The 27,691-nt window shown below is 39.3% G+C and overlaps 1 protein-coding gene across 14 annotated transcripts; it reads right to left on the reverse strand.

The window, feature by feature from the left end:
* On the reverse strand, positions 1-27,607 carry cnot1 (CCR4-NOT transcription complex, subunit 1). Of its 14 annotated transcripts, none has more exons than XM_088613883.1 (49): positions 27,045-27,607; positions 23,376-23,663; positions 21,023-21,130; positions 20,663-20,761; positions 20,453-20,521; positions 20,293-20,347; positions 19,275-19,478; positions 18,985-19,153; positions 18,659-18,785; positions 18,352-18,462; positions 18,096-18,266; positions 17,881-18,008; positions 17,491-17,731; positions 17,124-17,243; positions 16,738-16,860; positions 16,324-16,475; positions 15,818-15,995; positions 14,854-15,052; positions 14,460-14,603; positions 13,756-13,880; positions 13,229-13,515; positions 12,305-12,383; positions 11,842-12,102; positions 11,465-11,605; positions 11,085-11,264; positions 10,820-10,936; positions 10,518-10,628; positions 10,321-10,398; positions 9,934-10,111; positions 9,339-9,487; positions 8,747-9,043; positions 8,256-8,396; positions 8,065-8,169; positions 7,505-7,624; positions 7,105-7,299; positions 6,818-6,960; positions 5,824-5,932; positions 5,574-5,743; positions 5,170-5,401; positions 4,786-5,034; positions 4,397-4,560; positions 4,167-4,284; positions 3,970-4,071; positions 3,482-3,655; positions 3,251-3,400; positions 2,625-2,805; positions 1,442-1,574; positions 1,219-1,353; positions 1-938 (listed from the first exon to the last, which is right to left on the reverse strand). In XM_088613883.1, the coding sequence occupies exons 2-49, from the start codon at positions 23,475-23,477 to the stop codon at positions 860-862; spliced, it is 7,203 nt and encodes a 2,400-aa protein (XP_088470009.1). In that variant the 5' UTR covers positions 23,478-23,663; positions 27,045-27,607; the 3' UTR covers positions 1-859. The 14 variants fall into 14 exon arrangements, with proteins under 14 accessions (XP_088470009.1, XP_088470010.1, XP_088470020.1 ...); XM_088613884.1 differs by lacking the exon at positions 27,045-27,607 and adding an exon at positions 26,104-26,455 and having other exon boundaries at positions 7,105-7,296; XM_088613894.1 differs by lacking the exon at positions 27,045-27,607 and adding an exon at positions 26,104-26,454 and having other exon boundaries at positions 7,105-7,296; positions 9,339-9,466; positions 11,872-12,102; positions 15,845-15,995.
* Between the last annotated feature and the right edge of the window lie 84 nt (positions 27,608-27,691).

Raw genomic sequence — 27,691 nt, forward strand, 5'->3', positions numbered from 1 at the left:
TGCTGTTTATGATTTTTAATGCAGTAACTACAGTATGCATACATACAGGAAATAAGTGGCAGAACTAAAGGCAAAACTATAAAGTACTACAAAATACAACACCTGGACCAATACATTTACAAAACATTCAAAATCCTTACAAAATGGGCTGTATTGGTCCTTTTTTGTTTTGTTTTTGATCTTTATACAAACTTAACAGATTCTTTACCAGTCTGAAATTTCTGTATTCCACAATTGTACAAGCTTTAGGGAGAACCTTTAAATCCATGTTTAAAATTACACAACCCATCCCCTCGGAATAAGTCTGGACTAAACCTTAGGAATCAAACGGGCTGCTTCCCTGTCCCCCCTTTTATACACCTCCCCCCAAAATTAAGATAAAAAAAGTTGGGCCAATTATTTTGCCATTCCACTAAGCCTCAACAACAACAAAAAAATAATGGGCTACAACCCTCTTCAAAAGTATGAGGAAAGACAGGGGCAGATCCTGGGGTGAAAAGGCTGGATTAGAACTTTGTTTCAGCAGCTGCCTTTTGTTTATTTTTAAATGGTACTGGTACCAGACATCAATTTTACACTTTCTGCGCTCTAGTCATTTTGAAAGACGCATCTCCCTTTTTATTTACATTAAAGTTCAAAATTATATTCACAGCATGTCTTACACATCCTTTTCATAGTTTACATAGATTCTTATCCAAAGTTTTTTTTTTTGGCCAAAAATCAAGAAGTCCACAAGAACCAATAGCATAGAGTCTGTCCGATGTCCTGTGTCCAGTCCTGTGCTGCCCGTTGTCATTTTCAGGTTGAGAGTGAAAAGCTTTGGGAGGTGTCCCAGGTTGTTGGTGCAATTCCTGCCTGCCTAACTGGCACCAGTGCCTTCCATCACTTGCTGTGCTTGCTTCTGCCCCATACAACACTGAGCCACTGACTGGAACAACCTGTTCAGTTAAAAAAAAAAGTATAACCTTAGCGAGGACTTAATTTTCTCACTATCATAGATCACCAATTATTCCACACTTATGTACATCAACGAATTACATAAATTATGCAGGCAGTGGATTTAAAATCTTTTAATCTGCAAGATTAACTATGAAACAGACACAAAGTACTCCATCTGGTGGTCTTTAGGTCCTTGCAGCTGTTTTGCTTTCCCTAGGACTCTAAGATTAGTTCTGAAATTCTCTTAAAAATACAAAGCAACAGAATATAAAAACTTACTTTTCGATCTCTGGCGCACAGTGGACAAAATCATGGTTCCAGAACTTGAAGGCTGGATTTTTGATAAGTTCGATGAAAGTTATAAGCAGACCCCATGGGTGTGGCCTGTTCACAATCAACCTCTCCAGCAGAACCCTAGACAAATTAAAAACATTCAGTACTTCCTCCACCCACAAGTACAACTCAGATGAAACAATGAATATATAAATTATAAAAATATTACCTGGTTATCTGCTCCTGTATTGCTTCAGTGTTAGCTTCTGCAAACAGGTAAAGCATGGTGCAGCTGAAGTAGTGAGTGTGGCTGTTAGGATACCGCAACTGATTGGCAATTGCATTGAGGAACAGGTACCGTCCTAGATGGGAGAGAAAACAGATTCACTTAACAGGAGTACAGTGTGGATAACATGGATACATTTTATTACAGCCTAGAAATGCTAATGGGTACAATGCTGAATCAATGCTGTACCATTTCCATCTCCTTGTACAAAAAAAAGTACTGTTACAACCTAAAGAAAATGATTACAAATGCATTTTAAAATCATCTTCTGCATACATGTAAAAAGGCACTTCTATTAATAATCAGCATATATAGGTTCCTTACATAGCTGAAGTTCTGATGTGTACAATTGCATTTCAAATCATTGAAAGAGCGACAAGCTGTCTCTGGGCAATGAAAAAGCAGGAACACACAGCTATGAACTGCTCCTACTTGAACACTTCATTCTCCTGTGCTGTTTTCCTTCCTAAAAAGTGTACATAGAAACTAAAGAGAAGTAAGAAAATTAAATAAACTTTAACCTTATGTACACCCTTAGCTTTAAAATTAATTAAAATATTTTAAGACATTTAGTGATTATGGCAGGTGGCACATTTATTAGTATTACTGCCTCCCAGAGCTGGAAGTCCTGGGTTCAATTATGGACCCAGGGTGCTATGTGCATGGAGCTTGTTTGGTTTCCCCATGTTTGCATGGGTTTCCTACAGGTGCTGTGGTTTACTCACAGTCCAAACACCTACTGATATGTTAATCGGCTTCTGAAAATTGGCCCTAGGTGTGCGCGCATCTGCCATCACCTGGCGCCCTGTCCAAGGCGTACCCCCCCTTACACCTCTTGCCTGCCAGGGGAGCTGCAGCCTATCCTGCCACCCTGAACTGGAAAAGCAGTTACAAAATGGATGAACAGGGAGTATGGCCAATCTGATTCCAGTAGAACATTAGCTTCTTATTTAAGCTTGAACATGCTCAAAATGTGTTTAATTTAAAGCAAATTTAAGACATGAAGGGAAAGTATTCCAAAAGAAATTCCACCTTTGTGATAATGACATCTTGAACAACCTCCCAGAAATCTCTGGCTTGTGCCGTGCTGTAAACTATATAGCATTTTCTCCTCACAATAACTTACCCTCAGTGTCCAGGTCCACAGCCAAGTTTTGGAAGATGTCCATATGGGCCGAGTGGGTGATGGTGCTCATAGATGGTGTGCTACCTTTGTTGTGAATGTGAGCGATCGCTTGAGTTCCCACATACAGCACCAATGCATTTATAAGCTGAATGTTGTACCGATTACCTGGCTCATTTGAGACCTGAAAGAGGGGGGGGAAAATCAGGATAAAATCATTTTATGCAAAAATCAGCTAATCCTGGACAGCTCTTCTACTTCTAAAGTGTAGATTGGATTAAAAAAATTCTAGTGCCAACCATCATTAATTTATTTTCTGAAATCAGAAATATTGATATTAACATTCCTATATAAAACTTTGCTACAAATGGCTTATCAACTAACATCAGCTTACCAGCCTGACTCAGAAGATATTAAAAATTTCCCAAATCACCAACATGGGCTTCAGAAAGAGGGTTTTCCTCTCTCAAAACTTCTTACTTGCCCTGCTTAGATTTAATCTACTACCATTCAGCCAGATATAAGTTCTTTAAAAATAGTTTCTCCAAACTAGTTAAAATTGTTACCCTTGTCTAAAGATGTTACTGTGCTGAAAATGTTTCCAGGAGACCCAAGATAGCACCCCCTACCTGCAGGTTGCTGCGGAGCTCTGACAAAAAAGTGACAGGGGAGCGAGTCTTCAGGTAGGAGTCCAAATCCTTCTTAAACTGAGATGGCATCACTCCAGTGAAGTTAGTGAGAATACGGGGAGCAATATTAATCTCACTGAGCATATCAACCTTGGAGGAATACAAACAGTACACATTACACACCAGAAATTAAGAACTGCATTTATATCATGCAATGTTAAGAAAGGATACCTTCAGATTCGGAGTAAATGGGTCAGGAAGCCTCATGTTGCGAGGGAAAGCACTGAGGATCAAGTTCCGTAACTGGATGCAGTTGGGTGGGATAACATCACAGAAACCATAATGATAATCACAGAGAAACTCTGGAAAATCATGAAGGAGCACCAGCAGCACACGCAGAGTACCCTAGAAATAAAACGGCAAAAGAATCCTGCAAATTATTGAACATAAAATCAAACAAAAAGAACATCCATTATCGGAAAGCATTTCGTCCGACTAAAGGCCACAAAAGCAGAGTTTCTCCTAAAAACATAGGCAAAATGTAGGGCTTTTCACCATGGTAAAGATTCCATGGAGTTTAATTTATACATTCGGTGCCAATATGGATAATGGATCAGGTACAAGAAAAATCCAGAGCTGTTTGGTTCATTAATAAAAATGTAAGAAGCCAAACATTACAAATGAGAAATTAACACTAACATCCTACTCCATTGAAGTACCTTGTAAAGAATTTGCATAGGCTTGTTGAGCTCAACATTCCTTAAAAAGGGTGCCAGATACTTGAACAGGTCGATGAGCAACTGGGCATACATTGGCCAACCCTAGAAAAGGAAAGAAATTAAGGAAAAATTACTGCATAATAACCTAAAGCTCAATCATTATACTATATAGTTAAGAAGTTAGGCTGTACTCTTGCCTTCTGTTGTGGTGTGTGCGCCAACATCCTTGCAATGAATATGCGGTGAGATATAAGTTCTAGCCAAGCATAGACAAACCCAGGAGCTTTGGTGGGCCTCAGAATATGGAACGTGTTGCTGTAAATATACAAAAAAAGAATGTAATCGTTCTGAAAGTAGAGAAAAGCACTTTCAAAGAATATTAAGCAAGATTAAAACTAAATTATCTACCAGAATAAGGTGGACATACCAGAAAGCAGTTAATGTCTGGAAGTTAATGGTCTCCAACACGTGTTCTGGTGCATTCAATTCCAACAGCAACATGATGAAGATGCGGTGGTAAGGTAACTGCTGAAACTCAGTCTGACGGACATCATGGTCCTGAATGAGGACTCCAACCACAATACCAAGAACCTAAGAGGGAAAGCCGGTCATTACTCCTTCTTAAGCAAGATGACAAATATACCTTTACAGCTTGAATTTAAATTGAACAATTAACCAAGTAAAAAGAGAATTTACTTCCTATTCAAATTAAGCCCCCGTCTACACAACTGGATGTTTTAGAGGAAAAACAGCCGTGCATGTCCCTAGCATTTGCTATATCAGACAAGGAGCAAGTGAAATATATTTAATTCCCACCTTGTTCAGTAAGTTAATCTTGGTGACTGTGTTGGTAGCCTCCCCAGAATGTTTAACAAGAAGTGCAATGAGCCTGACAAAAGCATCAAGGTTGTGATAACACTTGGCACGAATGATTGCAGCACTAGCAGCTGGGTTGTGCTGCTGCTCGGCTTGTGCACGGTAACTGATCTCCACACACATCTCTGTGCACAGACGGAAAAATCGGGTTATCAGGTCATCAGTCTTCAGGATCCCCTGTTGGTGCATCTGGTCAGAATAAAAGGGAAGTTTAGCTACAGCTTCTTTCATACTTAACAAACAGATTAAATGTAAAATCTTTAAACGATTCTGTTCATCCTCTCCCCATCACTACAGAAACCAAAAAAAAAACAAAACAATTACTTGTCCTACAAAAGCAGAAAAGGCCTTGGTGCTGTCCCGGCCAGCAGCCGCTGAGTGGTAAAGATTGACCCATTCCCTCAGCAGGTATTCTGCCTTCTCCCTCAGGCCAGGAGGGTCATCATACTCGGAGGCCTGCGATATTCCAGAGTGCATCATAAAGTTGGGGCCTCCATGAGCTCGGTCTATCATTGCTTCGTAGTTTGATCGGACAACTTCCATCAGTTGTGGTAAACTGCAGAATTTAAACACAATGTAGGAGAAAATAAGTAATTTTATAACTGCTGGTAGAAGCTTAAGTGACGGGAAACAGTTCTCAAATTTTTACTAAAAGAAAAGAAGCAATTCACATTTTCCATCTGACTTGGCTTTACAGCAATCAAGACTTTTCCAGGTCATATACTCACCCCTCTGGGGCATTTGCCCTCGAGTGGGCACTGGTTCTCATGAGGGTCTCAATGGTGTGGAACAGGTCTGCTTCTGTGATGTGGCTCACACTGCGTTCATCCACCAGCAGCAACTTCACCAGCTGCATCGCAAAGGCCACAGCCATGTAATGCAAGCCGTTCTCCATCGACTAAAAATGACAAAAGAAGGAGCTTTACGCTGCTGTCTGTAACAGTTTTGTCTCTCTAGAGAAGATTAAAATTTTCATACCTGTGCTAGATGCAGGTCATACTGCTGCATGTTGACCAGGTGATTTCTTATCAGGAGCTCCACAGCTTCTACATTGTACTTGTACTCGTCACGGCATTCAATCAGACACCTAGCGGAAACATCATGAAAAGTATATACACATCACACTAAATGTGAAAGTTTTTTTCCCTCAAACACTTAAGATGACTTGTGACGTGCCAAGGTACTGGGGGAAAAAAGTTTAGATAAGTTAATGGGTGAAGGAACGAATGGGTGTTTAATAGACGCACATAGAGCAAAATGCAACTGGGAACAAGAAAGATGTTCTCAACTCTAAAAAAACACAACTATGATAAGAGTTGTGGTACATTTTAAGAAGTGAGACTTTCTATTGCACTATAGCGTAACCCCACATGTCACAGAAGACTTTAGAGGCTTAAATAATAGTGCTGTGCAGTCTAACAAAACAGAAGCATTTTAAGTCTCTTTATACAAGCCCTTTATAGTGGTGTGCCATGGGATCCTGGAAACAGTACGAGAAAAATTCAATTAGATATGTGGTATATTAGTTTTGGGGAGAGAAGCATTGTGCTTCCTCTTTTGGTGTTTACGCAAACAGAGGCCACACAATGGCCCTGGATGCACAAGTGGGAATCACATGTAGGAAGTCGGGCCTTTCATATTTGACAGAAAAACAAGCTCCGCGTTTCATGGTGGTCAACTCTTGCCCGGATGAGGTGACGGCATTTCAAGAAAAACCCAGATTAAACACCAAAATGAGTTTACACGTTTCTGCACCAAGAACAGTATTGTAAACGAGGAGGGGGCAGTTTGCAACAATATTTTAGATTGTACTGTGGAAGAAAAGATTGAGAAACTGGATTTACCATACTAAAATTATCATTTTCAAATATGCTAAAGAATGGTCATCTTTCCTCATTACTAACCTTAATATTGTGTCTTTTAGGAACTATTTTAAGAATAAAAAGGCCTTAAGTACAATAAAAGCACTGACCTGGTGATCTGCTTATTGCACCACTGCGGACCGTAAGCTCGGCCATCCTGGAGAGCCTTGAGGACCAGGAGGTGGCATTCACGGTAACGGAGCAGGAGATCTGCATCGGCACCACTTGTGGCATCAAGCAAACCTTCCACAGCCTGAAAAGGGGGGGGAGTAGAAACCATTACACTAACTTTAAAACCCATCCACACAAAACCTGAACGCCCGTCATCTGCAAAGGACATAAAGCGCATCCAAGACTTAAGCACATCAATCTCCTTTCTCTCCGAGAAAGTTCTCACCTTCTGCAGTAAGCCAAGCGCGGCAATGGCATCTCTCGAGTTTCGGGCCACCACCACGGACTCCAGAAGGCTTCGCAGAGCCTGTGTCTGTGGGTTCATTGCCAAGGCAGGGGGGATCGCATGCAAGTGCTGCTCAAGGTCAGCGATACATTTGTCATAGATCTGGGCGACATCATCAGCTGCCCAGGCTTGCTGCTGAAATGCCAATAAAAAAAAAGAAATTCAGTATGCTTTTAAAGGGTTTAACATTTGCATTTATTTGCCTGAATATGAAGATAGTGAAAAGAAAACAGCTTTATTCATGAACAAATGCAGAAAAAAAAACAATTTTGATCGGTGTCATATGGATGACAAAAGTCTTACATTTTTTGGACAGTTTACAGAACACTTAAAACAATACCTTCATGGGTTGAGCAAGGAAACCAGTGGGTTGAGACAAGTCATTGCTGGGAAGAAATCCAGGAACGTTGCGGGCAAACTCCTCGTAAACAGCCAGCTGTTTAGGGTCCACACCTCCAACCTACCAGGAAAAAGAAAAGAAAGGTCTTTGGTACTCTGCTCGTTTTAATAACTAGAAACATCTAAATAATACGCAGCTTTTTTGCATCAACACAATGCCTTTGACTTTCTACCTTGTACTTTCAACCTACAATGTAGGAAAGACAGCTACAATTCAAAGTGGCAAAGATAACAAAATAACTGGTATAAGATGCAGAAGAGAGGCATGGAAGCCAGCACCCACTGGTCATAGGTAATAATTGGCATAAAATGCTTTATAAAAAAACATCTGAATATCAGTATTAAAAGATAAGTGCTTCTCTGCAAAGCAACTCGAGCATGATACAAGCATTACACAAGTATGCTATTTTACCATTTCCATTTAAAACAATCCTAAAATAGAGAAATGTGATTTGTCAGTATCTCCAGGAATTCTCAATTAAGTACACATTCAATTAACACCTTCAGCCGGATTTGTTCTGGCATCCTTTCTGCCTGGTATGTCAGTACAACTGGGTCACAGTAGCGACGTCCCTCTTGTCTAGCATGCTTCCGCAGTTCAAACTCCTGTTTAAACGAAGGTAAAAAAAAAACAATTATGATTGTTATGCCATACGTTCTTAATCTATCGGTAAAACAGACAGAATACTTACAGTGGCCAGCCTCTTGTCCATCTCTGGACCTGCTTTCTCAACTGCCGTTTTCTGTATGAAGCAGCATGCCAGTTCACAGTTGTCTTGGGCTATCTGTGCAGCTGCTTGTTCCATCATTTCCCTCTGCTGTGGTGTTGGAGCCTAAAAAACAAACCAAACTCATATCTTTATTTCATATAACAAAACCCTTATTTCGCCTCTAACCCCTTCTGTGCACAATACAAAGAAATGCAAATTGAGGAAGAAAAAAAACAAACAAATCTGTTATATTGTTATAACATCAACATCTTGGCCATCAACTTGCATATTCCATTGGTCTATAATAAATGCTCTAAAGAGCATTTAGCATTGGAGTGGTAAAGATCATTGCAAAAGCATTAAAAGTTTAAACTCTTTAATTTTAACAGCTTATACCCACTGGTACAGAAAACGTCCTAAAAGTTACGCAGATTCAATTGCATACAGTATGTATTATTGCAACAGTTCTTTACCCTGAGGGCAGCTGTAAAACTGTTCTTCAAGTTGGTGGCAATGCTCATTAGCAGAGGCTCCCTGCAGGTGATCATGGCCATGCCTGCTGTCAGGTTTCTCATCATGTGGTGGGCAGCTACACGCATGCGGGACTCCTCCGAGTCCAAGGCAAAGTCCTTCCTGACAATCTGTTCACATGTTGTCATGGCAATCTTGATGGATCTGTCAACTACGGGATGGACAAGTTCCTGCACAGCCCTTTCTATTGCCTGCCTCACACATTGTTTCAGCTGAGGGTGGGCCTGCAGCAATGGGATCTGAAAAGACAGGGACACAACACATGCAAAGTAATCCTGACAAAGGATTATTTCTCATCATCATTTAATGAAGGACACTTTACAAATACAACAGGTACGTAACAGGCTTCAATGACCATTAAATAAATAAAAAAAATCAATGACCTAAGAAATCTCTAACAAAGAGCATGCACTGTATCAGAGTTATTGGTTTTATTTTTAAATGCTTTTAAAAATAAAACCAATAACTCTGATACAGTGCATGAAACAATACATGAAACTTAGGAAGATTTATGAATCTTAAAAAAATACTTACATTAGGATAATTAATGTGAGGAGCTAATCCTGCCAGAGCATAGACATTAATGTCATGATAACTGAACTGAGGTGTGGGTGGACCAGTAGCTGTGCAGGTTGTTGTTGTGGCAGGAGTAGATGGAGCAGCTGCAAAGGGGAGAAAGTCTCCTGTTGGTTAAAAACGCTATCATGATTAAAAACAAGGAACAGGAGTCCGAGCACAGAGGCTCAATGTACCAAAACAAAAACACACAACACTAATAAGCCATTTAACAATACAAAACTGCTTAAAACATTTTAAAAAAGTCAGTTGTAAAAAGCTTCAGCCTAGTTTCCAATTCCCTACACAGGAAAACTGGACCTTTTGTTTGACACCACAGTAAAGCAAAAAATTCCTACTAAAAATAAGCCTGTGAGGTAGCCTCACTGAGATAAGGTTGGCTCCATATCTTTCACCAGTGCAAAGAGTCCTTAAATGGGGCTTGTTTAGCAATGTGCAGTTCTTACTATAAGCATTTAAAACACATTACATAACCACTTATGAAAATATAAAGGATAAGCACCCCTTTCTCTCCCCTCACCCACAGATGCAAGGAATTTAGAAAGACACATACCAGTTGTAACAATAGGCAGCATTTCCTCGGGTGGTTTGGCTTCTTTCTTTGGTGCAGATAGCTGCTCTTCCAGGTTCTTCAGTTTTTCTTTGTCCTTCAATAGGTTTCCAGGCTTTAGGTCATTGATGTCCAGAGACAGATTCTTGCACAGCACCTCAATCTCAAACTTCAAGTTAAGCTGCAAAAATAAGCATGGAGACATCAAAAACTATTTTGAGTTGCCAACTTAAATAGCTTAAAAGGTATGAAACACCTGTTCAGAACTGATTTATTCTGAAGTAGTGCCGCTGTGGAACAGAAGCAAAAATGCTCACTACTTTTAAAACACCATTATATCTTCTTCAGGATTATTGCATTAAACTAATGGAACCATGTTTGGGTCCTGACCTTCAAATCATGCTCCTGATGAAGTTCTGCCAATACATTCATGATGGCCATTGTCCAAGGGTTCTGTGGTCTGAAAATCTAAAAGTGAACAACTTAAATCAGAACCATGAATGATATTCATCTTCAGAAACAGCAGTTCATAAAATCATGCAGCAGAAAATCCACACTACAAATGTCAAGAGAAAAAAAAAACATACCATGCTCCTAACACTGGATTCCAAGACTTTGGCAACAAATGGGACCACATACAGAAGCTCTTGTTGTCCCTTAACATAGGCTTCCAGCAACAAGGATTTTAATTCCAAATCCTAAAACAAAGAACAAAAAAAAAAATAGATCGGTGACAATGTTCAATCTATGAAACCATAAATCTTATTAATGTAACCTGACTCAGTAATTAAAACATGAATCAATTATTTTCACTACCCATGAACAGGAACATGCCAACTATTGCTGTGAAGTCATACAGCTTTGTTTTTAAAATTATGCCGGTACTCACTGTATACAGGATGGGCTTGTTTTTTGCCAGAGTGATCATGCCAAGCCAGTGTCCCAGATTCTTCAAAAGGGATCTATCAGAGAAGTTTGCTGCTGCCTTATCTGAAGTCAGCAGCACCTGTTGACAAGTGTTAAGAGGGCTTAAACATCATTAGAAAAAAAAATCTTAAAAACAAGTAATTAATGCTACATGACCAAACAGAGGTTTTCAAAATAAGTCAATGAAGCTCTACAAAAGGCCTTTAGACCTTCAGAAAAGTACCTACCTTAATGTTTCTGTATGTCTCATTCAGGACCATTTTCACAAATTCAGGGTTTTTTAGTGTATCCAGGAAATTGGAGTAAAGACTATGGAAATTAGGCTCTATACTGACTCTCTTCATTACAAGGTACTGTGACACCCAAGGCATAAACTCTTCTTTTACAGTCTCTTTCAGCTCTTCAACCTGAAAAAAAAAACAGCAAATTTTAGTCATTAAGACTAATTTTGGCACCACCAAAGCATACAAATTTACATAGAACCATACTTGCGATAGTAATGGTATGTGCAATATGGTCTAAACTTGATAAAATATATTTTTATAATTTTACAGTAAATATCACTTCCATAAAAAAATACAATACACTACATTTATTTAAAGCTCACCTTCTGGGTCATATTGGACTGTGACAGATTGTTAAAGATGAAAGCGATCTTCTCTTGGACATTTTCAGGAGGTTCCACTATCCTCTCCGTTTGGTCTGTTGCCACCAACAGCGTGTCAATATTGGTTGTGTTTATAGAGGGCTAAAAACGACAGCACAAATTAGTTAAGTCTAGAAGTGGATCGTTGTATTTTAAAAAGTTATGATTAAGGGGTACACCTTTATGTCCATGCACTTAATCATAAGATACAATACTGAAAGCATTATGCTTTTAACGCACAAAAGCGTAATTTCCCCGATTAATATACAAGATTAAGGAGGAGGGGGTTAATCATGCAAACTACAGTAAAAAGTTAATTAGCACAGACACACACATACCGCAATTTCCCGTGCGTTACCGATACTCACTGGCACATCCTTCTTGAAGCTGACTCCAGTGGGGCGGGTAATGGTAGTGGTTTTGGCAACAGTGGTTGTGGTAGATGTAGTTACCATAGTGCTAACCTGTCCTGGGATGGGAGCTTTTGGGGGAACCTGTGCTTGGGCCTGAGCTTGTGCAAGAGCAAGGCTGCCAGGTGTGGTGATAGATCCCTGCATCTTCACAGGAGGGTCTCGCGACTGTTGCCCATACTCTATATACTGCACACAGGACATGGAAAACAGAAAAAAATAATTCAGAAGTAATACCAACACTGAATTGCTTCTCGCAGAAACTGCAAAATGCTTTCAATACAATTTAAAACCTTCTGAAATCTTCCATTAGAATCTGTGAAACTTTAATGTTTCAAAAAGCACAGCCAACAATCTTAGAAAAAACTATTTAGAACTGAAGCCCACTTACCTCCTGTAAATGATGAGGGAACTGCAGAAAGTGAGCAATGGAAGCCAAGTGCTGACAATACTGGGGATAGTCCTTCAGTCTAAATGCAGAAAGTTAAATATAATTAGGACTTAATATACTATATTAACCTATACAGCAACAATCAGAGGTCTTCACCCCCTTGGACTTCATGTTTTACTGTCTCTGGGAGGTTCCACAGTTGATTAGTACAGCTCCCAATGAAGAAGTTACATTATGAAGTTCAAAGAGTTTTCAAAGTAAATCTGGGATAGGGTTATTGAAAAGCAACAATGAGGAAGGGTATAAGAATTTCCAAACATTACATAACCACCAAAGCACAGTAAAGTCCATTTAAAAAAAAGGTAAATATGGCACAACTGTGAAACTGAAGAACCAAAAAATAGAGTATCCAGGTGAGAAGAGCATTAGAAAGGGAGTCCACCAAGAAGCTTGTGACAGCTCTAAAGAATTAGTCTTCCACTGCTGAGATGGGAGAAATTGTGCATGATGCCTGGGTGGTAAACAAATGTGGGCTTCACGGGAGAATGACAAAACTCATAACTTAATGATACTTTGCCAGAAGGCATGTGGGAAACTCCAAAAGCAAGTTAAATATTCTATGGTCTGACGAAACCAAAACTGACCCATTTGGGTACTGCGGTAAGCACTGTCTGGTAGTAGCGTAACAGTGAACAATTCTGAGAACACAAAGTAGGCAAAAAGTGCAGTGTCCAAATATGGTATAAAGTCACCCAAGATTTCTGCCAAGAGTGCCTCCACCAAATATTGAATCAAAGGGGATAAATACGTATGCAATAAGCTATTTTCTGTCTTGTATTGTTTCACTCTGACATTGATGATCAAATGATAAATTATATTCTTAAATTAAGTTTTCAAACACTCAACAGTAAACCAAAGTCTCACCTGTTTTTAAACCTGTCGAGAGCAGCAATTCCAAAGTAATACATTTTAGATCCAAAAGATTTTCTTAAAGCTTCAAGAACATAGCGCAAGGCCAGCCCCAGAGCCATATAGGTGACCAGTCCTTTTTCAATGATTCCACCAAAGAGGCAGGCTGTTATGTGCAACTCCTTGTCAGGGTATTGAGGGAAGAAGCGGTATTCTTCAAACAGGTTTCGCAGCATACAGTTGAACACCTCACGTTCCCGTTTAATATTGGAATCCTTAAACCTCTGAAGCATCTCTAGCACCTGTATAAAGAAACAGTGTTGAATTTATCAATACATTCTACTTTCCAAAATTCTGAAGAATTGTTTCGAATAAACAGCAAAGAATCGCAGTTTAAAATTTTGCTTACAATCCTCCAAGACAAAAGCAGAACTTTGCATTCTTAATAAAGTTACCTTTAACCAGTGTATTTTAAACCGCTTCTACATTTTGCAAATATCACCACAAGGTTCTTCACACTGCCTGAAGTATTAAAAACTCACCTCATCAACTGACATAGTAGGGTGTGGTGGATGGTTGTAAATACGCTGGAAGTAACTATTGGCCTCATCATCAATCTCTTTGCTAAAGTGCTGGTTTGCTTCAGGCCACACCTGAGAAAGGTCAGCTGAGACAGGGAAAAAAACATTTGAAACAATTAACTTTCAAAAACATAATGCTGCACAATATTTTGTACTGCATAACTGAAAAGGTAAAGGGGGGACGGGGACATCTACCTCAGTGTGCCACATTAAGAATCATGCAGACAAGCATCCATACATGAATTAACAGGGCAAAGCACTTGAAAAATGTTATTGATTGGTCATCGCAGGACTCATTTTGAGGATGAGCAATTAAAATACTTAAAATGTGGTAAAGGGAAATCTGAAAAAAGAAGGATTTCTTGTGTTGTGAAGGTCTAACATCACTCTTAGATCTAACTTTTCAAGCAAAGTGCCCCTGAAAATCCACTATCAAACGGAACAAAATAAAACATACCTGTATTTCCTCTTAGGTTGTGTGATTTAACAAGGCAACAGCTTTTCTTCCTTTCAATATATCCAGACAGATAAGGAAGAAATAAAAAATGTGGGTAAAACCCACTTTTCAAAAATTAAATCAACTGGAACGGTACATCAGCATTTTTTTTTTGAGGAAATACAGTTGAGACATCTTTCACACTCTCAGCCACACAACAACCACTTACAAGGCCTCATCTTACTCTGCTGGAAGGTGGGAGGGTTTAACCCCGAGGCACTCATCTTCCTCTGTCCAAAAGGATCACTGTTCACTGCTGGTAATCCTATTCCTCCAGTCCCTATGCCTGTCAAAGTGCCAGCACCTAAAGAACCTGAAAGTAATGTTTCAGACATTTAAAACCGATAAAAAAGCATCTATTTACAATGCCAATGAGTATGTGTTTTTAAAGTTACTTTGACAACACCACACATTAAGCACAACCTCAATTTATAAGAGACTGAACTTGAATTAAGCACATTTTAAGCCTTGTAAGACTTATTTAATATAGCCCAAGATTAAATACAGTGCAGAGAACTTTTCAATGAGAAGAAACATCTTGTCCATTTACTATATCCCCTCACCTGGAAGCTGTGAAGAAAGGCCACCAATCCCACCAAATGGTGTACTCTGACTTGGGTTAGTAAGGGCTGGAAAAGCCTTTGCTGGAGACTGTGGGTTGCTGAAAGCTGAACTCAGATTTGGAAATCCTTGCATGCTCTGTGTGTGAGATGCTGCAGATCCTCCTATAGTCAGTGAACCCATGGCAGACAGAGGGTCAATCTATAAATTAAAAATAAACAGTAATAAAGCCCAGCTAATTACAAATAAAGACAAACTTGTTTCAAACAATTCAAGTCACATTAAATACTAAAACCACACATACAGTATTAACAGCATAAAGCCCCTAATACTTCATACAGTGCACAATTCAGGGTATATTAATAAAAGGAATTAAGAGATTAAAACTACCATAACCCAAATGATCAATCTAAAATAATACCCATTTCTCACTCAAGACAGCAGAACTACAAAACTCAAAGTTACCCAATCATATAACAGAAAAAAAACAGTTACATTATTAATTTAGAAAATAAACCAAAATAGACTCAGCCATATTAAATATTGTGCATCTTCAAAAAATTATGCAAACTACTGATCACCCACTAAGCAACAATTTGATCAAATTTGCTAAACATTAGCCTAAAACTGAAAGCAAACAGGTATAACAAGTTTAAAATGCTTTCAAGTCCATCAGTGCTGACCATTTAATCAGGTATTTTGACAGTCCCAAAACTGATTTTTTTTTTAAATGTTGCACGCTAGCCTACACAAGGTACTAAAAATCTCTACATTCAAAATGTGGAAATTTGGTTAGGTGATCCACTACAATGGAGCAAGTTTGCTAAACTGACACTGCCTCTCCAATAATTTGGAGACATCTCTTCAGTGCAAAACTGGAAAAGAATGTGCCAAGAACTAAGAACATCTAGTAAGAAGTGCAGACTGATTTCATAAAAATAGTTTTAGTTGATCTTGGGGCATCACCTGAAGAGGGGAAATGGAGACCGATACCTGTACAGGGGAAATAGCATCCAAGCTGCTTGTGCTGGGAGCACGCCCCTTTGGCATTACACCCGGTGGTGGCTGTCGAGCTTTGTTCATGACATTGCTACAGTTTGCTACCATGGTCAGGATGGTCTCTGACAACTCCTGGGACACACTCCTAATAAGTACAGGAAAAATTAGAAACTCATGTTTAGAGGTGTAAACCACAATTAACATTTCAGGCAAGTTCTATTATAAAGTACTATTCGTTACAGTCGGTGCTTGGACCTCGTCAACTTAAAGATTAATTCTGCAGTTTCTACATTTTAAAAGTTTCAATTAATTATGATACAAATTATATTAGAATAAGACAATTAACTTAAAGGAGCAATTATCTTGATTAAGGGCTCCAGCTATGCACAGATGCCTGGAGTGTAGAAGTACTGAAATCTGGAGGACAACAGAATCACGCAGTAATGTTTTTCAGTCTGTATAACATTACTCACCCTGCACAGGACTGTAGACATGCCAGCATGGTAGCCAGTGTTTCAGGGGGGAGCTGTGCACTTTTAGGTTGATCCTTCTCTGGAGCCAGGCCTCCCATAATAGAAGGACAACGCCTTTTTAAGAATGTCACACAAGCCTGAATGAAAGGTTCCTTAAAAAAAACAAAAACAAATAACAGGTTACTTAAGCACTGCACAAAGAGTTTACAAGATTAAACAATTGGGTTGAATAATCTTTTAATCTATTTGCTTGAAAAGGTTATGATTGACATTAAAGAATACTACTTTGTTAGTCTTCAAGGTTGCACGTTTCAGAAACCTCAAAACATTTACACATTCAATACTTTAAAATAGTTTGGCACAGAATTTCAATCACACTAAATGTTACAATGAAATGTACTCAGTGTGCCTTACCCCATGCTCTCTTATTTTGTCAGTCAGCCATTTGTCAAGTTTGAGGTATTCTCGGCGAGAGGCAAGTGCAGCAAGGTCAATAACAAAGGCGAATGGAGTACCATTTAGCAGCATCGATAGAGACTAAAACAGAAAGATGAATTTATAAATGAGAACTTGAATAACTGAATCTTTTAAACACTTGTTGCCTGTTCCATTTCCTGCAGTAATTTTATACAAAACAATTAGCATCATGTTAAAGAATATGAAATATAAACACTTAACACAGGCGCGATACTAAAAACATGCAACAAGGAACCTATTTCACAAACAGGCTTGAAAGAAACTGTAAAGGACAAGAAAATGGGTAATTACATGCGGGCAATAAAAAGAAAAGTGAAATCTACCTTCAAGTCCTGAGCCACGTCCAGAATGCGGGAGAGTTTGGCCTGATCATACTGCTCCCCTCTCATGTACCACTCTGCCATCGAGTGCATGATAAGCTGACGGATGGAGGGGGATTGTCCCTAAAATCAAATCCATTCAAACAGATCACTATATTATCAGATGATTCCATCCTCCAAAAACTAAGCTATGTTAACAACTACACGAGATCTTTAGATCTATGGGCTATGAGTAAATAAGCTTGACAGGCAAAATTGCCACCTCTCTTATGTAAATTGCCCAACTCATTTCTTAAAATGAGCTGCTACACAGTGAAATAAAAACAAAACCCTCCAAAAACCTGAAGGGAAGATGGAATTCAAAGTTTACCTGTCCGTGCCATGCGTAGTGCAAAATAATGGCAGAGTTGGGGTGATTGCCCAAGAAGATTGGCATCAGGGTGGAGATAAGTTCATGGCGAAGTGTATGCCAGGAGGTGCTGATCTGTAGCAAGGCCAGTACCAGCATGTCAGGGCAGTGCTTGATGGGGAAGTTGAAGAGCTGCTTCACTTGCTCATACTGTCCCACTTCTGACAGACGTAGCAAGCTTTCAACAAGGTCCAGACTTTTCCTGTTATAGGAATAAGTTGAAATGATTTCTCTTCAAAAGAAAATTTTGCCATTTATGGAAAAGAGTAAAAAACAGTTAAAGCTCAGCCTGATGAGAAGTGTCAATAGCCCACCTCCGGCTTAAAGGACAATTTTTAACAAACCACGTACCAAGTTGCAATCTCACGGTTATCATCCTCAGGGGGAGCCTTCAGTATGTCAATAGCAACATTGTGACAGGGGTAATCAGCAAAACAGAAGATATCCGGGTTCATTAAGGAATGCTGAATAAATGATAACTGGGGAAAAGAACAAGAATGCATTTAAGAGACAGTCTCAACATTACCATACCAAAAAATTGGAAACCATAACTTTACATTTTTTACCTGGCCCTCTGCATGTTTCCAAGGCCTATAGATAAGATCGACAGGAAACACTTCCATTCCCAAGCCCCTCTGGATGCCATATACGACAACCTGCAGACCTTTACTGTCTCGAATAATGAACCCTGGATGATCCAGCTCATAAGTTACTTCTTTGAAGTTTAAATTGGGGTTCTGTAAAAAAAAAAAAAATCCACTTTCAGAATTCATGTAAATCAACCGAGGTCTAAAACCTACAGAAATAAACTGAAAACGTTACCACTTCTTTGACGACATCAATTAAAACTTCCACATTCCAAGTGTGAACCTGAGACCCATCACTCTTATCCTTGCCATCACTCCAGATTCCACTGCCAGGAGCAGATATAGACTGAAAGTAAAAAAAAAATGAAAATGAATTCTTGACCTTCCCATTTTTATTCATCCTCTCCAAATAAAATTTGGAAACAATGGAGGTTAAAGAGTACATCATATGTAGGTAAATGTAATGAAAAATTAAACTTTTACTCCACTCGAGACAGACTCTACCAACAATGTATATACATCCTCCAGCACCAATTTCTTACCTGTAAAGGAATACCGTCAGATAATGCTGTGTGTGTGCGAGCCATCATCCCCAGGACCCTGGCCACCTGGCTGGCTGTAACCTCCCGGACCCCATACTGCACGATTATAGCACGGCATTCTTCAAGACTAGAAACACAGTTTTTGAAAAACAAAATACTGAAGTAAAACTTGCGTGTTGAAAAAGCTAATGATCTCAAAACTTAAAATGCTGTTAGAATAAAGCCTGATTTTTAAATTGGTCAATACAGACAACACCTTCAGAACAAAAAGATTCAAAAAGGAGTATTAAAAGTGAGGAAAATGGATTAACGCCTCTATAACTCACCTTGCACAAAAGCCATAGCCAACTTCTTGCATAAATTCTGCAAGCGAACTCTCCATCATTGTCTTTGCAATCCCTCCAGAATCTGGTAGGATCCTGTCCATCAGAACGTCCCGTTTTTCAGGGTAAAGAAGTGGTGCGAGCACCACAGGACAGCGCTCCTGCGGAAAATCTTCAACAGGAGTAAATGCATGTTAATTGGTTTTAAGAATTAGTTCACAAATCAAAACTTTAAGACATGGGGACATATTAGAAACAGATCACAAAAAACATGCAACACGACCAGTATTTACCTCTGCACAGAGTCTTAAGGAAGGCGTCAATCTGTTCCTGTCCAACCCCAGAGGCTCCCTTCTGTCCAAAAAGGAGATGGGAGAGGAGCAGGTGCAGGACCTCTATTGCAATATCTTGGAAGCCACCTTCTTGGTTACCCCCGAGGTCTGCGTCCACGTATGAGCGCAGAAGATCAGGGAGCTTCTGTTTAACAAACTGGGCAGCTGCAAAAAAAATTAAACACCCCTTTAAAAAGCTTTATAGCATTTCTTGCCACGTGTTCAGATTTAGCTTCTTGAACAGGAAGCTTAATTTAACATACCATTTTCAAATGCGAGTGCCACCAGAAAAGCCAAAAATGCATAGGAATATTAAAATCTTACTAAGCAGGACATGGATTAAAAGTCAATTCCCTGCAAATGGAACCAATTTATGACAGCATAGACCACTGCCCTTCAAAAGAACTCAGAAGGCAAAGTTCAAACATTTTGCTTTATAAATCAAGAAATTTGTATTACGATTAGATTTAAATGTATGATACAAATTAGATAACTCACCACCTACATTTCATCATTAGGCCAATAAAGGTGGTCAACCTAATGACTTCAAGTGACTGTGTTGTAATACATTCAATACGTTAAATTCGATATGTTGTGCTGTGTTAAATATCACAATAAGTCCTCAGATCTGCAGTCAAACGGAAATAACTGCATCAAGCGAATGATGCGCTGAACTCAAACTAAAATCATTTGAGACTGTTTGCCAAGCCTTTGCCGCAACCACTCTGCAATATTGCCCGTTCTTGGGGTGCTTGGACTCCAATTTCTCCTCCAGAATGCAAGATGCATCTGGAGATTGATTTGGCCAGTGAGATTTTCCATTTTCTCCTGATGAAGTCCTTGGTTGCATTGGCTATACGTTTTGGGTACCCATCATGCTGTTTGACCCAACGTTTCTAGAACTGATTGGCATACTACTAGCACATTGGTGCAGCAATAAAAATATCAAATTAGACAAAATGTAAACTTGGTTACTTACCAAACCCTCGGAGATCTGAGCTGGAAGAGTTCAGCAAAGCAAGGCCAAAAATAACCTGTGACAGACAAAATTAGTTTTTAAATCTCACTATCACTAACTACTCAATTTAAATTTATGTACTATAAAATCTGTTTAGAGTTTTAGAAATTGTGTATCTTACCTCCTGAACCTTGCTTAGTTTGAGGACTTTACTCAACTGAGTAAACAAATGTGGTGAGGGCTTCAAACTCTGGAAGAATAAAGGCAAAATTGTTCAACCATCTCACAAAGAGACAAAACTGTTTCAACTCCTAGGTTTTAAAAAGAACAGTGAGCACTGTTCCTTTCAATCCTAGTAAAACAGAATTTCACTAAGTAATGGAAACCCTACCTTTTGATAGTGTAAGGGGTTGTCAATGGCGTAGCAAAGCGTCGAGATAAAGTTCGGCTTGGTGATGAGCGACGCGCACTCCTGGATCAGAAACTGTGTCTTGGGCAAATAGGAAAAAATAATTTAGAGATTTCTACTCTGAACTCCACTCTGTACTCTGTCCTTGATTTACATTTAATTACATATTAGTACAGATGTCCACGTAGATATGGACATTTGTTACAAGAAGATAAGCAGTTGATTTTGTATATCTGTTGAATGTATACCTGCCTCCTCTGGACTCCAGAAGAAAGAACTGCATTTGATTTTCATTAACTGAGATTACTGGTGAAAAAGAATTCAAAGTGCTAAAACAATTACCTGATGAAAATCTTTGCCACTGCTTTTACCATCGCCACTGAAATCCACATGCGAGAATAGACAGCGTAATAGATGCCTGTCTGCCTCGGGGCCGTGTCGATTCACAATCTAGAAAATATTTACAAGTCAAATGTTGCAAGTCTCCTACAAACCTCAATAACCATTACAATGCACAGTCACTTCAAAAGACCTAAACCATGTTTAAGCTTTCCAAACTTTTAAACAAATTTCTTCAAAACACAGGTTACATGAAGGTACTATCAGTGAGTACAGAGAAAACTGTCCATTATAATTCATAAACTTCATGGTTTCATTTGCCTTGTTTTACAGAAAGTTCACTAATGCATGGTGCTGATCTTGAGGTATGACTGGAACCAACAAAAATATAATTTGCACAGGAGTAAATGGGAATCTAAAAAAATAATCCACAAATTTGTTGCACACTATTTTAGTGGAGTCTACAAAAAGAAATAACCCTTCAAGAAATACCGGTCTACAATTTTATACCCTGATCATTAGAGACATTGAGAATAACTCAAAGCATGACTGAGGGGTACAAAAAAAAAATAGACATGCTTGTGGCCCTTGTCTAAATGTTGGCCTCCCTGCTTTAAACATTTTACTATGAAGGTCTGGTTCAAAGCCATGGGAAAAAGTTCTCATCTCTTACACACACACAAAAAAAACATTTTTAAAACAGCTATGACAATAACATTTTTTTTCCTTTCCAAATCTTTGTGAAAGTTTGTTTTCAGAAACCTAGTCTTATTTTAAGACTACAAAAAGAAAAGCTCTACATTTAGTATACAAAGATTTAAGATGGTAAAAAAACGAATACAAATATGGCCGTGCAAAAGTAAGAGTTGTATGAAATTAGTGACGCTAACTACTTATGACCAGCAAAGCCTCACACTTGTCATTTTCACTCATCACTACACCACATGGGCAAATAGTTTAAGTGCCACAGTATTAAAGCATTGCGAAAAGGGACTCTTTGGAATTGAATAAACCAAACAAAATACATCTCAGGTCACACACCATGACACTTTTCATAAACTACAAAGGTTTACCAACTCAAAACAAAACTGTGATGTGAAAACAAGGAGAGTTTAACTATAAAAGGAAAAACTGGAGATGGGAACTTTACTGCATGAAAAGCATTCTAAGTCTGGAGTTATTGTCTTAAATGTAAAAATGAATGTTTCTACTGTGACTACCTTGTAATATTTAATAAACAAAACTGAGAAAAGCATTCTAAGGAATGTTAGTGTATAGGGCCACTAAACAAGTTTATTCAGAACATTGCGGATTAGTCTCAAGCCAATAAATTTAATTTTCAAAAGGGAACACTTTAGTTTGAAATTCCAAGATAGTTTCATTGTGACTTCCAGAAAGTCAGAAATTACTTAAAAATTCAATATTTCAGTAAGAGTTATTGATCACTCAGTTACAGAGAAATGGATAAAAATTATATTAAGTACGTAACATTCACAATGCTAATAGTAAATGGAATTCAAGTTAAAACTCATTGCATCCACAGTAAAGCCTAGGGGCAACAATGAAAAGTTTTTGGTACATAATGCTCTTCTATTGACTTCAATCGTTTGATTTCTATCTGCACTCTCAATGAGAGCATGTGCGCATTCCAATTGTTGGTTTAAATGGTACTTAAACTACTGTCTAACTACAGTTAAACAGGTTTTGCCTCCAATATTCAAGGACTGACCTAATGAGCATACCATCCTACCCTCCCTTGCTACTACATAAGGTGACATCCAGTGTTTACAAGACCTCCCCCTCCCCCCAAAGATGAACACGTACAGTTGAATCAAGGTACATGAAATTAACTGGCAACATTTACATTTCCATGATGCTTCAGCAACATGGACAAACCCAATAACCATGCAGGGCAGATGGACTTTTGACTGCAGTGCCATCTTGTTTTCAAAGGTAACCTATCTATGCTTTCAACATGAAATTTGGATAAGAAGGCTAACAGAGAAAGCAAAAGCATATCATGGTACATTTATACCCTCTAAAACAAAATTTGAAAGACATTTTCATTTTCATTCCAACATATCATAAGCTAAAGACAACTAATACATGGCTTTATTAGACCAATCTCCTAGCACATCTTGTACTCCTGCTTCATTGAAAACTAGAAATCATGCAGACACACAAACCCAAGTCCAGGACTGAGCAGCCCAGAAATGTGCAGTTATGCCAACACTCTTACCTCATATAGTAGAAAGTCCAGAACCACTTTTCATAGGTGCTCAAACATATAGCAATCTCAGATATTACTAAAATTGCTGAGAAAATGGTGGGATAAAGGAAGTCTGGGAGTACTCACATGCTGTATTTCCTGCTGGCTGGCTCTGTAGTTTTTCTTAGTTAAATTGTCCACCAGGTAGCTGATTTGAGACAAGGCCAGCGAGAGCGAGTCAAGATTCATTGCTGGTCGGGGCGGAAGCAGGCGGCCGAGCCCGGCGCAAAATCACCATTATTCCCCTTTTGTCACCTCAGAGATAGGTTAATTTTTTTTTTACCAAGGGTGTAAAATCTGATTTGTAGACAGGTTTCTTTCTCAGTTGTTGTATGTGTGTAGTAAATTCCCTCAGTCCAACATCAAGTTTGGCATCTGTAGGATAAAACAGAGCAAAAGCTTAATTTTCTACGCACGCAATTTTAAAATACGCTTGATGACAGTGAAATCAGTTCCTTACTGAATACAACTAAAAATATAAAAACAGTCACAAGCATTGGATGGTGGCTTGGACTGAATCTTAGGGGAACAATGCCCAGGTAACCCAGCAAGCTCCACATGCATGAAAGGCTGCTCTATATTTAGCTTTTAAGTATCAAGGGTTTCCTGTAATCTCTTGCACTTTGTGAGGGCATTAATAAGAATGTCACTCTACAGCCAATTCATTAATTAAAACTGTACTATAAGAACTATGGGAATGAGACTGGAACTCATACTTTTTGGCAACGGTTTCCAACGACGAAGGTTTTCTCACAAAACAGTTAACACGTCTTTAGCCCACGTACCTTTTACAAAACGTACCATAAACTATATTTAAAAGATACACGACGTTTTATTGTTTTACTTTTGATGTTTCCACATTAGGCCTCGTACAAAGTGCTTACCAATCTAGGGCTTAACAGCTATAAAGTACATTAGCTTTCTAACCTAACACCGCAGAGAAAAGTGAAGATGAGCAACATTTCTGAATATGCTTTCACTGATGTTATCAGAAGGAAAAACGGGTTGTATCGAGCAAACACCACCACGCGAATCTTTTGCGTTAGTTAACACTTTACACGTGTATTTTTACTCGTTTAAAATGGAGAACATATCTACGAATGAGATTCAAAGACTGAACCAACGCTTCTGGGTTAAGAAAAAAAAACAAAGATTCACTGTACATGCCGAAAACAACCAGTTTTGCTCCTGGGCACAAACCACTACCTGACCAAACCCTTTCGATACTTACTAGGCCTCAAAGCCTGTGCCCCGAGTGACTCAGTAAAGGCACATACAGACAAAAAACCAAGTCTGCGGCACGTATACAAAAACATTAACGAATTCAAAAATACATGAGGTGCTTTTCGTGCGTTTTTCTACTGCTTGGTAAAAGGCAACGACCGTTAAACATTACCTTACAATAAGTAACCGAGGCCTAACCCCCCAACAAACCATTCCAAGCCGAAAAGGTGTAAACATTTTTCCTCAACATTCCAGTAATGTGGCCAAAAATAATAACAACCGAACCCAATTTAAAAACAGCTGCCGTTACTGTGTTTAAGGGTACGAACTACGAGCACTAAAGGGTTTCGTTTTAGCAAGAGGTCAGCCCCTAACCCCGAAGTTTAACACGGCTAGTTAGGGAGGGTGTTGTCAAAAAATAGTAACCTAACACGACCTAAAATGAACCTCTCCTGAAAAATACTCTGAAAGAGAAACTTTAGAACAGTTCCAACCTAAAACGCTTTCTCTTTTCAAGAAAATACCGGCTCCGTGTTTTCTAGCCTCAACCTCAATGACTAATTTCCCCAATTAAGAGCACCGCCACCCCAAAAAAGGGAAACAAGAGATTGATTCTGTTAGAAATAAATGAAGTGGAAAAGTCATCTAACCCCCTCCAGACTACTTACTTGGTAGTGCAAAGTTTAAACTTCAGTTGCTTTTTTGTGCCTAGCTTTTCAGCTACCTCGAATATGTACCACACTTGCTCCTACAAGTAGCTACTCAGCGTTAAAGTACTCCTATTTCCCCTGCACATACTGTACTCGTGGATGTATATTAACAGGAAAATGAGGACTGCTGTCTTTCTAACCAGTTAGGGAGACATCTAAAGTAACTTTTAAACCGTGAATAGCTCACACATTAAAAAGCCGTTTCGTAAAAAGGCCAACTTAGTTCTATCTGCAAACTGAACTTCAAGCACTGAGCTACAACCAATAACGCTAAAATATATCTGCTTCTAAAATCAGTCGCCGATGTTTCAAAACATAACGCTTTTTTTTAATGTTCCAAGCTGTTTAAACAGCTATAAATGTGAAGGAATATTCCGAACCGTCAGTAATATGATCTTGTATTACGATAGCTAACCAAGGGGTTTATTTCTCACAAAAGGACCGACCTAAGTAGATTTACAAAATTCGAAACCTCGTCTTTAAAAAAGGCGACATTGGTGAAGTCAAAGATGTAAATAGCGAAAATAACACTATAAAGGACCCCACCTCTTCTTAAAGCCTTTGTTTCTCTAAGATTTTAGCAGACGGATGGTGAAATGAGACAGTTCACTCAGCCCGTTCGTTTTGCACAAAATATATCGCACTACAAGTGCCGCTCGGGTATTCAACCCAAGATCGTTTCAAATGTACAAAACGACAAAATATCCAAATATATTAATTCTGTGCGAGAAAATGATAACTTTGGTGTCGGTTTAAAAACCTTGATGATAACACTGGAAGTTTGACAAACCTACGTTCCGCTCTAACACGTTTCACTGAAAAAAACAAATACAAAAATGTATATTATCCCCCTCCCCACCCCGGTACGGTATCATATTTACCTCACTTATTTTCCTAAGGTCATTTCTTTATTTTTGCTCTCCCCGAGTCGTTACAAAAATAATAACATAACGTTTGCCCCCTCTCGAGTTCGGTTTGGTTTTCAATACAAAATGGCGACCAACATCTCGCGCGCGCTCACAGCGCCATCTTCTTGAAATCGAGCTCGCGACACTGCAACATCATCCCCCCCCTCCCCCCTCCCCACACACACACCAACTCCGGAAACAAAAAAAACTACACAAATGAAGACAAATAATTAAAACTGCGCCGAAATACAGCACGTTAAAAATCAATATTCATGCAAACAACTCGCCAGATTATAGGTTTCCCATAAACATTTTTTATTCTCTCCCCAAAAATGTTTTTTAAGACCCGACCACCCCCCCCCTCCCCACTCCTTAATTCGCTCCGGCTAGAAAGAGGCTGCGGCGCCTCAGCCGGCCCCCCCCCCAAGACACGGGATAATGGTACGGTCGACATCAGGTCATCTAGCAACATCACGGCGGATTTTAATTTTCGGCACTTTTATTCGGGTGGGAACGGAACGCGGCACGCGATGCCGGTGTGGGTTTTTGAAAATCGCGAGCGTCTCTCCACGGCACCAGGGCTCGCGGGGAGGTCACGTGCCGAGGGTGGAAAAAAAGTGAATCCTGTTCGTTTATGGTCGTTTTCTCTCGAGTTAGTGAGTGAGTGAGTGATCCGAGCCATTGAACCAAAGAGCAAAGGCATCACGATGTGACGTTTTATCGCGGTCTGTGCCTCACCCCCTGCCTGAGAACTGCTAGCGTGTGTGCCCGGGCTGACAAGGGCGATGGTGACCATTCCCATGCATTCCTATCAAGTTAAAAGGTTCATTTACGAAGACAAAAAAGCATTTAACGTTTTTTTTAACGCGTTCTGATCGAGTGTTAGACACGACTGGGACTCACAGCTGCATTACCTTTCCCCAGTCCGTTAGCCTCGTTACACTCAGGGGTCCTCTATCTGCTGGTGGGTTTGGGACAGTGGATCCCGAAGAGTCGTCGCTCAGGTCATTGATCTTATGTTCTCCACGAACCTGTTATCTGATAACCCACGCGGGGCTTAATGGAGGGGTGCGAAGTGCACTTAATAATTAAATCAGAGATTCCCTGTTCCCTAATCAAAGTGATGCCTATGATTGTGGAAGAGAGATGGGGCAGGGTTCCTTATTGGTGTATGAGCTCGCAAAGCACAAAGAGGCTTTCACTGATTGAAAAACTGCAATTTGCGCCTTGTGTGGCACAAAACGTGTGCCTTGTAAGGAAGTCTAGAAACCAAACTTAATACAAGTTTATCTGTTTCTATACCGAAGTTGTCAAACGGAACAATGACGTGTAATCCAATAAAAAATCGGACGGTGTTCCAACCTCTTTCCCTGGCTTTGATGTTTTTTAGCAACACAAACGCTCAGAAGTTTGACAAACCCACGACACGTCTTTGCTGCAGCAAAATGTACGAGTGTGTGTTGAAGATCAAACCATACCCCGTTTTTTTGTGAAATTACTTGGTCACTTTCGCTTCCGGTATAAGGAGCCGTAATATGTCGCGTAGTTTTCGCGTCATCCG

The sequence above is a fragment of the Lepisosteus platostomus genome, chromosome 20 (assembly GCF_059453375.1).
Source record: "Lepisosteus platostomus isolate fLepPlt1 chromosome 20, fLepPlt1.hap1, whole genome shotgun sequence".
NCBI lineage: Eukaryota > Metazoa > Chordata > Actinopteri > Semionotiformes > Lepisosteidae > Lepisosteus > Lepisosteus platostomus.

Coding starts and splice junctions, on each gene's coding strand:
- cnot1 (XM_088613883.1), bottom strand. CDS start 23,477: ATGAATCTTGACTCGCTCTCGCTGGCCTTGTCTCAAATCAGCTACCTG. Junction 15,996..16,323: donor TGTCTACAGTCCTGTGCAGG/GTGAGTAATGTT, acceptor TGTACTTATTAG/GAGTGTGTCCCAGGAGTTGT. Junction 2,806..3,250: donor AGCTCCGCAGCAACCTGCAG/GTAGGGGGTGCT, acceptor CCCCTCTTTCAG/GTCTCAAATGAGCCAGGTAA.